The sequence below is a fragment of the Tamandua tetradactyla genome, chromosome 16 (genome assembly GCF_023851605.1).
Source record: "Tamandua tetradactyla isolate mTamTet1 chromosome 16, mTamTet1.pri, whole genome shotgun sequence".
NCBI lineage: Eukaryota > Metazoa > Chordata > Mammalia > Pilosa > Myrmecophagidae > Tamandua > Tamandua tetradactyla.
The window spans coordinates 13047961-13061130 of NC_135342.1; the positions used below are offsets into that span (position 1 = coordinate 13047961).

At 47.2% G+C, this 13170-nt stretch overlaps 1 protein-coding gene across 4 annotated transcripts in view; it reads left to right on the forward strand.

Moving 5' to 3' along the window:
- Nucleotides 1-13170, forward strand: part of LIG1 (DNA ligase 1) — a 119089-nt gene that overhangs the window by 103384 nt on the left and 2535 nt on the right. For all 4 annotated transcript variants that reach the window (XM_077131303.1, XM_077131301.1, XM_077131300.1 and 1 more), the window contains exons 17-24: nt 560-645; nt 1020-1135; nt 3430-3525; nt 6875-6985; nt 7493-7564; nt 9393-9537; nt 9709-9791; nt 11078-11230. In XM_077131303.1, coding sequence (XP_076987418.1) covers nt 560-645; nt 1020-1135; nt 3430-3525; nt 6875-6985; nt 7493-7564; nt 9393-9537; nt 9709-9791; nt 11078-11230 — 862 coding nt within the window. The remainder of the gene's footprint in view (nt 1-559; nt 646-1019; nt 1136-3429; nt 3526-6874; nt 6986-7492; nt 7565-9392; nt 9538-9708; nt 9792-11077; nt 11231-13170) is intronic.

The following is a 13170-nucleotide window of genomic DNA, read 5'->3' on the forward strand; positions in this document are numbered from 1 at the left end:
GACAGCGGTGAGCACACCACTCAGATCTTCCAGCCAAAACAGTGGTCTCCACTCTGCCTGCATGTTGGAATCTTAAAAACATATTGATCAGTTAAATCAGAATCTTTGGAGGTGGAGCCTGGCCTTGAAAAAACTTCTTTTTTTTCTGTAGATACTCTTTTTTTTTTGCATAGGCAGGCACCGGAAATCGAACCTGGGTCTCCAACACAGCAGGCAAGAACTCTACCTGTTTAGCCACTGTGGCCCGCCCTTCTGTAGATATATTCTTAAGTGATTCCACCATGTTACATGTAGGTAGAACACTCCTGGTTTAATGGTGACAGGTAAGGGATAATGACAGACACAGATCAGACGGGACAGAGTCAGAGGGCTATGTAGTGACCATACTAGAGACAGCCAGAGATGCAGAAGGAGTCAGAGATGGGTAGAAGCAAACCAGACCCCAGAGCCTGGTGGCAGAGATGGGCAGAGGCCCTCGGGAGCCCAGGCTTCTGGGCACGTGTGTGGAGCTCACAGCCAGAGAGTAGAGTTTTCACCTTATTCTCACCCTCTGTGCCAGCGAGGTGCCTGACCTGGACCGGGTTGTCCCTGTGCTACTGAAACACGGTCTGGAACATCTCCCGAAGCACTGCAAACTGAGCCCAGGTATAAGCCACAGGCCCCTCTGATTGCAGTCCTGCCTTACACAGAGCCAGCTTCTGTGCCTCGGGAAGCTGGGGCTGCTGCCTCCTGCAAGCCCCCAGGCCCTTTGCCTCTGTTCTTTCCCCCTGGCCTTGGCTATTGCTTTCTGGGGCGGCTGAGAGGGAACCAGCTAATAGGCTACCCTTTAAGGACCTGACAAATCCTCTTCTCTCCCCAGCAAAATTGTATCCTCTTCTGTGGTGCTAAAACCCATTTTTCTTCTCCTCAGTTTCTCCTGTGTTAGATAGGGGCACAGTTATCAGTCTCTGCCATACTCCGTCCCTCTCATTTGTTGCCTTCCCTTTACCACCCTAATTTGCTCTCTCCTGCCCTCCTAGGGGTTCCCCTGAAGCCAATGTTGGCACATCCCACCCGGGGCATCAGCGAGGTTCTGAAACGCTTCGATGAAGCAGCTTTCACCTGCGAGTACAAATATGATGGGCAGAGGGCACAGGTACTGGGAAAGGAAGGGGCCAAATGGCAGGGGCGTGAGAACTGGGTTCAAGACCAGCTCTACATTCAGAGTTAGAGCTCTGCTCAGAATTAGAGCTCTGAAGCTTTGAAAGTCAGCAGTACCCCATACAGGAACTATTCAAAAAGTTGAAAAAGGGATCAGAGTTTGAGTAGAAATATGAAGGAAGCTGATCTGGATAGGACTAAAGTAAATTAGAATACAGGGTGAAGGGTGATATTGTCCATAGTTTAAAACTTCAACTTCTGTGTGAGACCAAAAGAAGAGATGTTTATTTGGTGCAAATTTTATATTTCGGGTAGTGTATTACCTAATTTAACTTGTATTGTCAGTTTAGTCGAACCTCCTAAGTACATGGAATCTTGAATAGGGCATGAGATTTTGTTGGTTGGTCCAGATTCGTGTGATGCCCCAATATATCCCAGAGTAATTTGGGCAGTGAATAAAGAATTTGCAGTCCCCTTGGGGGACTGGGGAGAAAGGAGGAAATATTTACCTTCCCCATTTGGATAATTTCTGATATTCTCGCCAGCAGTGGGGTCAACCAAATCAATAGGCTGAGCCCTCAATCTTGGGGTTTATCTTTATGAAACTTATTCTTGCAAAGGATAGGCTATGCCTACTTAAAATTATACCTAAGAGTCACCTGTAGAGAACCTCTTTTGTTGCTCAGATATGGCCTCTCTAAACCATCTTGGCAGGTGAACTCACTACCCTCTCCCCCAGCATGGGACATGACTCCCAGGGGTGTAAATCTCCCTGGCAACGTGAAACAAAACTCCCAGGATGAGCCGGGACATGGCATCAAGGGATTGAGAGAGCCTTTTTGACTAAAAGGGGAAAGAGAGAAATTAGACAAAATGAAGTTTCAGTGGCTGAGAAATTTCAAACAGGGTCAAGAGGTTATCCTGGAGGTTATTCTTTTACATTATCTAGATATGCCTTTTTAGTTTATGGAATATTGGAGTGACTGGAGGAAAGTACCTGAAACTAGAGAGCTGTGTTCCAGTAACCTTTATTCTTAAAGATGATTGTATAAAGATAATACTTTTACAGTATGACCGTGTGATTATCAAAACCTTGTGTTTGATGCTCCTTTTATCCAGGGTATGGATGTATAAGTGAAAAAATATAGAGATAAAAAATAGTAGTGGGGGAATAAGGGGTCAAATAAATTGGGTAGATGGAAATACTAGTGGTCCATGAGAGGGAGGGGTAAGGGGTATAGGATGTATACCCCTTTTCTTTTTATTCCTTTTTTCTGGAATGATGCAAATGTTCTAAAAAGTTATGGTAATGAATACACAATTGTGTGATGATCTTGTGAGCCAGTGATTGTGCACCATGTATGAAATGTATGTGTGTGAAGATTTGTCAATAAAAATATTTTAATAAAAGACCAGCTCTGCCACGTGCTGCTTATTTGGCCTGGCAGTTCTTTCCAGGCATTGGTTTCCATCTCTGTGCAGTGGGTGTGATGATAACCACTTCACTGGCTTATCTGAAGAATAAGTTGTCAGAATTCTTGACCCACTTATGCACTGTTGGTGGGAGTGTTTGTTGAAATGGCCTTTCGGGGAAGCCCTTGGGTAACTCTTAGTGCAGTTAGATAAGCGTGCCCTGTGACAATGCCACAGGCACTCTTGGTCCAGTCTGTCAGGATGCTCGTTGTGGTTCCTTTGTCCTGGTGGGGAGCTAAGGCCAGCTGGATGTTCTTGGCGAGGGGAATGGCTAAGCAAGAGTGTGAGGGCTGCACACTGGTGTTGGGCTTTGCTGCAGCTAGGAGCAGCAGATTCGATGGACACTTAATGTCAAAGGTGGATCTTAAAAGTATAGTAAGAGAGAAGAATAAAATAACTTACAACAATGACAATTTTTTAAAATTTGCTTCTTGAGATAAAAATCCACATGTAAGATGGCATATATGTAGCTCTGCTGAAGGATTGTGACCAACCACATTAAAATTTAAAAGTAAGAAAAGTGACAGTAGAAACTAGAGTGCTACTGTAGTATAATAATATTTGACAATCCGTGTCTGGGCACAGCAGACACGCGCTTCAAGAGAAGGGAAGTAGGTATTGGGGGTGATGGACACAGAAATGAGGGTGTTTCCACAGACGATGGGAGTGTTGGTTGAGGAGATGATGTGCTCAGGGGGCTGCACCAGACTTCTAGAGTTTCTGGAACCTTCTGCCACTGAGGGTGGGGCAAGAGGAGAAAGGAGGGACCCTTGGGGTGGACTATGCTCTGATTTCCTTTCCCCTTCACTGTTGCAGATCCATGTTCTGGAAAGTGGGGAGGTGAAGATCTTCAGCAGAAACCAGGAAGACAATACTGGAAAGTACCCTGACATCATCAGCCGCATCCCCAAGGTGGGTGTCTGCCACCTTCAGCCTGGCAGGGGCTGCTGTTAGTGGTTACAAACAACCGAGGCCTATTCAGGCCGGCTTGATGCAGTGAGGAATGTATCAGAGAGATCAGAATGCATTTGGTTGCAAATAACAGACTACTTGACTCTCAGTAGCTTAAGCAAATGTTATGTTTTATCAAATAAACCTGGAGGTGTGTGGTCCTAGGCTGGCACAGATGTGCAGTGATGTCCTCCCGAGCCCAGTTCATGTCTCTTTCTTCTCCCGTCTTTGGCTGATTGGCTTTCCATCCCAATGCTTGTCCCCTTATAGACCCAAGATAGTGGCCACACTTCCAGACAAGAAGATAGGGGAAGCAGGGGTTCCAGCTTCTGACACCCCATGAGTAAAATTAGCACTTTCCCACATGCCTCCCACCACCCCAGCAGACTCCAACTTGGGTTCATTGTCCAGCACCGGGTCCAATGGCCACTCAGAACAGAAGAGTCCGGGAAAAGCAGAATCAAGTGTTCTGGCCTTTGTGGGAGGATGCAGGTCAAGGGAGCCAGCTTGCAGATCCATCCCAAGTCTCAGAATGTAAGCCCAAGAGTCATAACAGGGCAGGACTGCATGGACCCTGGAGCTGGGAGTTTCCCTGGACCCAGTGTGGGTTGATGAGTGGGGTGTCTTGGGGCAGTTTTAGGAGTTCTTAACCAAAGAGCCCTTCTCAGCTTGGCCTTCAGTAATGAGGGCATTGGTTCCTTCATAGAACCTCAGGGAGCCAAGGTTTCAGAGACAACAGTGGTGAGAGTAGCAGTACAGGTCAGTATGGGCCTCCTGTTAAGAACTACAGGCTATTTTTTTCCCCTAATGAATTGTATTAAGGTGTAACTTACATAAAATGTTCTGATTTTAAGTGTACAGTACTGTATTTGGTTTGTTAAAGTTGCCAGAATGCAGATATACCAGAAAAGGAATGATTTTTTTTTTTATTTGTATGCTGTATGGTGGGGGTCATATTTCATTCTTTTTCCATGTGAGTATCCCCTTATTACAGCACCATTTGTTGAATTTTTGCTTTTGTTTGGCTTTTCGTTTGTTTGCTTGTTTGTTTTTGGGGAGTGTATGGGCCAGGAATCAAACCCGGGTCTCCTGCAAGGCAGGCAGGAATTCTACCACTGAACTACCTTGCACCCCCTTGGAACGGCTTTTACAAAGGAAATTTATTAAGTTGCAAGTTTACAATTCTGAGGCCATAAAAATGTCCAAATTAAGACATCCAGGAAAAGATAACTTGACTCAAAAAAGGCCTATGGGTTCAGAACACCTCTGTCAGCTGGAAAGGTGTGTGGCTGGCATCTGCTGGGATCTTTTGCTTCTGGTTTCAAAATGCTTCCCCAGGAGTGTTTACTTTCTGCATCTCCAAACAACTGGGTCTTTTGTTGGATCTGACACTTCTGTCAGCTCTGAAACTTTTTCCCAAAATGGTTCCCTCTTAAAGGACTCTAGTAAGTGACCCCACTGTTAATGGGTATCTACACATCTCCATGGAAACAACTTAATCAGAAAGATCCACCCAGCAATATTGAATCAGGATTAAAGAATATGGCTTTTCTGGGGTACATAGCAGTTTCAAACTGACACAAGTATATTGTTTGATGAGTTTTGATAAAGTTGTACACATATGTAACCAGTGCCCTAAAAAGATATAAAGCATTTCCTTATCTCCATTACCCTCAAAAGGTTTCTCATGCCTCCAGACAAGTCCCTTTCCCCTGCCCCACTCCCACACTCTCCACCAGAGGCAGCCACTCCCCTTCTGCTTTCTGTCACCACAGGTTAGTTTTCCCTGTTCTAGAGCTTCATATAAGTGGCATCAAACAGTATGTAATATTTTGTGTCTGGCCTCTCTCACTCTCTCATTGTTCATACATTGAACAGATAGTCACTGGATAACTGCTCTGGGCCTCTGCTGGGAGCTGTGATATGACCCAGGCAGACACAGTCTCTGCCTTCCCTCAACCCCAGGCCCAGTAGAGCAGGCAGACTGTCATCAGAGAATCCTGCTGTTGGCTGCATACATGGGGATGGGGCTCTGAAGAAAAGGACCAACATTTTCTGAGCCTGTAGAAGAAGCTAAACTTGGCTGAGACTTGGTGTCAGGGAACAGGGCTGTCATGGTGCATGGCTCCAGGATACAGAAGAATTGGTGTCCCCTGGAGCAGAACATGGCTCTCCTTTAGTGATGGCTTCCCATTGGAGAGGAAGGGCAGTGAAGGAGATGGATGGGGAAAGGTATTTCCCAGAGGGACCAGCGTGTGCAAAGGTCAGTAGTGGGAGGGGTGTGGCACACTCAAGACTGAGGGGCTAGTGTGCTGAGTTCCAAAAAGCCAGGCTGAGGGGTCCGGGGTAGGCAAGGGAGCGGCAGGGCTGACTGCAGCTTTGGGGGACTTCGGAATGGATCATAGCGGGGATGTGTCCTGACTAGATGCGAGTTTGGCAGGACCCGCCTGGGTGCTGTAAAGAGGTCAGATTGGAGGGGTCCATAGAGGACGAGGAACTAATGGGATGGCGCAGGTGTTGGGGCCCAGGTCAGGTTTTTCATGAAGCGGGCCTCTGACTGCTGGAAAGCCATGTCAGAATAACCTTGGAGGCACAGCCCCTTGGTCTCCTGTGGAATGAGGTCCAGCCTGGGCTGCACCGTATCTAATCTGGCCTTACTGTGGGAAAATTCTGCCTCAGCAGTTTCAAGCAGGCTAATTAATGTTCACTCTGTTCTCAAGAAAATTCTGTATCCCTATTCATTATGCCAGGCACATTCTCATGTATTGCACTGCCTTATCTAGAATTCTGTTGTTAAGGAGTATAAAATAAACTTGCGCTGCCTTCTCGTGGTCATTGTTAGTCAGGCAATGAACCACCTAGCCCCTGCTTTCTCTTCAACTCTGTGTTGTGTTTTTTCTCAATCTCCCACTGCCCCTTCTGATCCTGTTTGGACAGTTGCTTGAGCTGGACTTGGCACTTGGGCTAGGCCCAATGAGATGGTGAGAAGTGGGCATGACAGAAAGATTTTGGAGGTAAAATCAACAAGTTCACTAGGGAATTCAGTGTGGGGAGATAGAAGAAGGGAGATGACAAAGATTACTGGGTTTCCAGGACAAATAGGAAGTCCTCAGAAAAGTTAGGTTTTTTCCCCTCTCCGTGGGCAATAAGAAGAGGATTTGTATTCATTTGTTTCCCTTTGATGTTAACATCAGTTGTTCAGGAGATCTCAAGACCTGGGGAAAGAAAAGGAAAATTGGTTTCCCCATGTCTGTCTCTTGGCCTTGTTCCCCACCTCACTCCAGCTCTGGGTTTCCCCTTCACCTTTCAGATAAAGCTCCCTTCAGTCACATCCTTCATCCTGGACACCGAAGCTGTCGCTTGGGACCGAGAAAAGAAGCAGATCCAGCCTTTCCAAGTGCTCACCACCCGCAAACGCAAGGTACCCCCAGCCCCTCCGTCTGCCATGGCCCCATACTTCCTCGGCCTTTCTTCCAGCCAGCTCAGGTCCTATCCAGTCCCCAGAAGGGTCAAACACCAGTTGAGATGCAGTTCTCTCAGCCTGTAGCTGCCACAGTGCCCTCCATCATGTTCTCACCTCAGCTCCCAGTTAGGAAGTGGGGGAAGGGGTTCTTTACTTGCATCACTGTCTTTTTACTATGAAAGGAATCCCTGCAACCTGTACCCGAACAAACTTCCCCTTTATATCTCCTTGGCTAGAAATGTGTCATGTGACTGCCAATAGCTGCAAGGGAGGCTGGGAAACAAATATCTGATAATGGTGGGGGTGGGGGGGAATGTCAGGATTAGCCACTAAGAGCTGCTATGATCCAGCTCTGAGGAAGGCATGAGTGGTAGGTGATTGCCGTGTTTGCGTGTGCAATAGGGGACCCAGGCAGGGCCCCTCCCACCTTCCCCTACTCCTGGTCTCCATTCTGCCCCAACCCAGGAGGTGGATGCATCAGAGATCCAGGTGCAGGTGTGTTTGTACGCCTTTGACCTCATCTACCTCAATGGAGAGGTGAGTTCTGGGAGGCTGGGGGATGGATGGGGCAAGCTTTAGAGCCAGCCCAGTCGAGGTAAGCTGGGAGGCCACTCTTAACGTGGTGGTTCTCAAATGTGGTCCAGGGACCCTGAGGGTCCCTGAGTCCCTTTCAAGGGAATCCGCAGGCCCTCCTTTTGCAACCCCATGTCTGAATGAGACAGATTTTCCTTATTCACTTCAACCCGAATAATGTATCGCACAGTCTGAGTGTGGAAGCAGATAGGAGAAGCCAGCCTCTAGTAAGCAAAGCATTAGATAATTTACACAGATGTAGGACAGTATCCCTCTTCTCGCTAATTTTTTTTGGTGGGGGAGGAAATACAGATATGTTTCATCAAAGCAAATTATTTCGGTTAACATATAATGGATGCCATTATTTTAAAATGGATGGTTATTTTTATATTTTATTTTGATTTCTAATATGATAAATAGCAAGAGATAGAACCCATATAAACCAAAGCTCTTTGGAGTCCTTGATATTTTTTTAAGACTTATGTGAAGAGGTCCTGAGACCAAAAAGTTTGAGAACTGCTGCTCTAGGAGTTTTAAACAAGAATCTGGGGACAGACTGCCTGCTTTCCTGTCCTGGCTCTCTCTTCCTAGCTCTGTGGCGACAGATAAGTGATCGAACGTTTCTGTGCCTCAGTTTCCTCATTCATAACATTGAGCTGGTAATAGTCCCTGCCCATCTGTTACGGATTGGATCAAAGGTGCAGGTCAGCGTGGAGCCCAGGGGCTGCCATAGGGAGGTACTTGGTAATGGCTGTACCCATCACCGTCCTCCCGGACAATCCCTGACAGCCTGGAAGTGAGCAGTGAGCTCACGATCACCCTGTGTCTCTTCACTTAATTACTTATGTAGTAGAACGTCTTTCAGATTTGTTGGCCACTTGCATTTGATTCAGGTCCTTTACTTGCTTGTCTGGTGGGTTCTCACTAATGTCCTGCTGCCCTGAGAGATTCCCTTCTCTGTCAGGCGGAGGAACCTTTGCCAGGGCAGGGGAAGCCTTAGTGGTGCCATGCAGACAATACGGTGCCTAACCCACCCCATACCACACATATAATGCACATTAAAAATAACATCTCACTTTGTAAAATAACTGCAGGAAGATAATAGAATTCTCATATTTTCCCCATCATGGTTATGTGGATGTGGAGTGGGGGTATCAGATATCAAATGATTTCCAAAGTATCATATATTTGGTGCTGCTTTTTTTTTTTCTCCAGGTTTTTTTTCTCCAGGTCTCTGCTCTGCTGGCACCTATGTCTGTCAGGAGCATTTCAAATACTCCTTATTTGGCATTTGCCTTTAAATTTTGTTTATAGTTTTTTTTGTGTATAGAATTTGTTTTAGCTTTTGTTTTGTATGTAGTCAGATGTAGAAAGGAAATTACTTTCCACAAGGCTGGTGCATTCATTTTACAGTATGAGAGAGCACTGCTTTCCCCTGAGCAGAAAGTGTTTAAAACCAGGGTCTACAAACTACAGCCCGCAGGCCAAATCTGTCACTCTGCCTGTTACAGTAAATGAGATTTTATTGGCATACAGCCATACCTATTCATTTACATCTGGTTTGTGGCTCCTTTTGCCCTGTCTGGCCTTTTTGGAGAAAAGGTTGCTCACCCCTGGATTAACATGTAGAATATATGCCATTATGTCATGTGGCTTTCCCCTCCCATGGCTTTCCAATAACTACACTGGACTCAGGGCTTGCGCGGTTCCTATTTCACCACAAGCCACACCATGGGGCTCGTGGTCTTGATTCCCAGTGATACCATACCCTCTTTCCACCCCAACCCCTTAGTCCCTGGTCCGGGAACCCCTTTCCCGACGCCGGCAGCTGCTCCGGGAGAACTTTGTGGAGACAGAGGGCGAGTTCGTCTTTGCCACCTCCCTGGACACCAAGGACATGGACCTGATCGCCGAGTTCCTGGAGCAGTCAGTGAAAGGTGGGGGCAGCCACGTTCCTCCCAGCCAGGTCTAGAGTCCTTCCTGCGGCCTGGGTGCAGCCTAGCTACCCCAGCCTGCCCCTCCCCACCAGTCAGTTTGGGTGTGGTCCTTCCTGCCCCCGCCCGAGGGAGCCAGGGCTTCACGGAGGGCATGTCTCTGTGTCTCCTCAGACTCGTGTGAGGGGCTGATGGTGAAAACCCTGGATGTGGATGCTACCTATGAGATTGCCAAGAGGTCACACAACTGGCTCAAGGTGATTCCTGCTGGAGCTCCGGGTCTTCACGTCTGTCCTGGCGGGGCAGTTGGTTTCAGGTCCCCACCCTTCACCCTAGTGGAGTTCAAGAGCCCTTTAGACCCAACCCTGCTCCCATTGCAGCCGGCTTCAGACCTTCCCCCTGCAGTCCTTTTTAGTGAATTCACTGCAAGCCAAGCCCAGCATGAATGCTGCAAATACCCAGGTGAGAAAGCCAGGTGAGGCCTGTGCTCTCCCTGAGCTAGTCTTCCAGGGCAGGCAGGACAGAGAAGAAGTCTACCAGGAGCAAGATGAAGTCAGGCAATACTAAGTGCTATGAAAAAGCAGATCAACTCAGAGGCCGGAGAGGGAGTGGCAGTACTGTGGGTGACTGGGTAAAGCCTCCACAGAGGTGACGTTTGGGACAAGACCCTGACAACAGGAAGGGTTCGGAATGTGAAGATCTGGGGCAGAGGCAACAGTGAGTGCAAAAGCCCTGGGGTCGGAACATGCTCGGTGTGTTCCAGGAGAAGGTGCTTAGACTAGGGAGCAAGGACGAGTGAGCATGAGGGCAGAGCGCCTGATCATGCAGCCCCTTTGGGGCTACAATCACATAAAACTGATTTTGCTCTAAGGGTTTTGGAAAGCCAGTGGAGATTTTGAGCAGAGAAGTCACATAGTCTGATTGTCATTTTTCAAATGTCTCTTGCCACTAAGGGGTTAATGGATGAGTGTGAGGTTGCTGGGCAGAAGTGGGATCAAGTGGTTAGGGGGCTGTGTCTGGTAAGAGATGATGGGGCTTGAGTGGAGAGAGAGCATTTGAAGCAGGATAAGTTTTAGAGTTGAGCTGGCGGGTTCTGCTGATTGGCCCCCGCCTCTGTATTTATTGTTTGTTTGGGGTCTGTCTCCCGGATCAGACTATAAGTGGTTGTGAGAATAAGAACTTTTCTCTCTTAGAAAATATTCCTTGTTGTATCCCGAGTGCTAAACTCCTGCCTGACATGCAATTGGCACTTAGTTTCTTGAATGAATGGATGAATGTTCTTATGTGAAAGAGTGAACGGAGTGAGGTCTCCCTGTCCAACTTCAGTCCCACCTCTGTGCCCATCTCTCTCATCTCTTTCACATTCTTTAAGCCTAGAATTCCTCTCCATGTCCAGGCTCCTCAGAGTGATGTTTTGGAAGTTTTCAGCCTCACCCCCCTGCCTGTTCTTTTTTTTCCTCACCTGTTCTTGACATAACCAGCTCTCCTCCAGTGGTGAACCCCCCTCGGGTGCTCACCCCTTAGCACCTGCCTTTCCTTCCAGCTGAAGAAGGACTACCTGGACGGAGTGGGCGACACTCTGGACCTCGTGGTGATTGGTGCCTACGTGGGCCGGGGGAAGCGGGCCGGCCGGTACGGGGGCTTCCTCCTGGCCTCCTATGATGAGGAGAGTGAGGAACTACAGGCCATATGCAAGGTGCCGGGGGCTGGGCTGACCGCAAAAGCAGGGGGAGGTAGATGAGACTCCTGGGGACTTCCTGTTGGGCAGCCTGGGGAGAGCCTTCAAGCTCTCCCTGTGCAGGATTATTTTTTCCCTAGCTTTTATTTCTCTGATTCTCTAAGTATCTCTTGCTTAATCTATAAACCTGAGTTAGTATAGAAAGGTGTAAGGAAGCTAGGTCAGTAATTGAGTTCAGCTGCAGCTAATAGTGGCTAAATAAAGAGAAGAACTTATTTTTTTCTCACCTAATGAGAAGTTTGAAGGTGGCCAGGCAGCTTTCCAATGTTATCAGCGATCCTGGCTCCTATCCCCATGGTCATTTTTTACCATGTGCTCATGACCTCATTGTCACACTGTAGCTTAGAGGTGACAGCCTTCATGGCCTTGTGTGCTCCAAGCAGCAAAGGGCCCAAGGAAGAACGTCTGCTTAAGTCAGATTGGCCAGAACTTTGCTCCACGGCCTGTTCCTGTCTGCAAGGGAGCCTAGGAAATGTAGTGTTTATTTTCTTTTAAAAAATTTTTAAAGCAGTGCACATTGTTGTATCTAGCAAATTCAGGACTTTACCAAAGACACAAAATAAATATTATCCGTGGTCCCTCTGCCCAGAGGCAACCACTGGTATTGTTGTATTGTTTGAGAGAATGTTCTGTTATATTTTAACAAAGTTGTGATGCTTCTATAAGTGTAATTGTCTTTTTGGCTTTTATGCCTTCTAAGTATTTTATTTAAATGCTGTCACAGGCACTTAGGTAGTGAAATATGGTCATAATAAATGTTAGTGTATTTTTACATGCCATTCAGAACTTTTGTAAACGTGACTTTTAATGTCTGCAAAGAGTTTTCAAATGAATGTGCCCTAATTTCCTGAACCAGTTCCTTGTAGTGGATGCTTAGGTTGTTGCTAGCTTTTGTTCTTAAGAGTAATGTCATTACTTAACATACATTAACCCAAGTAGTCAGTGATAGAAATGATTTTATACTTAACAAATATCTTTGGCCACAAATTCTATCATCATTTTACATTTTGGGGAACAGTTTCACTTTTTTTTTAATCTATTACTGGGACGAAAGGTGCTAAAATATATAAGGTTCTCCATACAAGTAGGACTTTTGAGTTGAAATTTCATCTCTGTAGTTTAAAGATTCCATCTTACTACATAATTGCCAGCACCGAGTATGATTTACTAGTTTTCACTCTTTTTGTGGATATCTTAGTTTGCCTGGGCTGCTGTAACAAAGCACCACAAACTGGTTAGCTTGAACGACAGGAACGTACTGTTTCGCTGCCCTGGAGACCGGAAGTCTGAAGTTGCTGTTTGGGCAGGGCTGTCTTCCCCCGCGGCCCGTGGGGCTGTCGTGGTGGCCGGCAGTCCCCGACTTAGTCTGCGCTCTGCTTCGTGGCTGTCTCCCTGGCTCGGGAACATTCACATTTGTCTCTGCCCAAATTTCTTCTCCATTTGAGGACTCCAGTCACATTGGATTAGGGCCCACCTTGATGCAGTTTGGCCTGATCTTAACTAATCATATCTTCAAAGACCCTGTGTATGAATGGTTTACCTCCAAGGACCAGGCTCAGGGCTCAAACGTGTCTTGGTGGGTGACCCACTTCAACCCTTTACAGGAAAACGCTTGGCAGGATTAAGATTGAAGATGACGGCAGTCAGTTATTGGGCAGGGGGAAGAGGGGAGACCAAGGGAGTATCTTCCTGAGCTAGGGAGGTGGGGTAGAAGGAGCCTATCCCTGCTGGTAGGATTCGGGTGGCCAGGAGGGTTGTTTCAGTGTCCTGCGAGGGACTGGCCTGGATGCTCAGCCCTTTCCTCTCTGTTCTGTGGCTACTGTTGGTCTAGTAGTAGGACTTGGCTAATCTGGAAAACTGAGTGGGGTGAGGGTGGGGGGAACTGCCACTATAAGTGG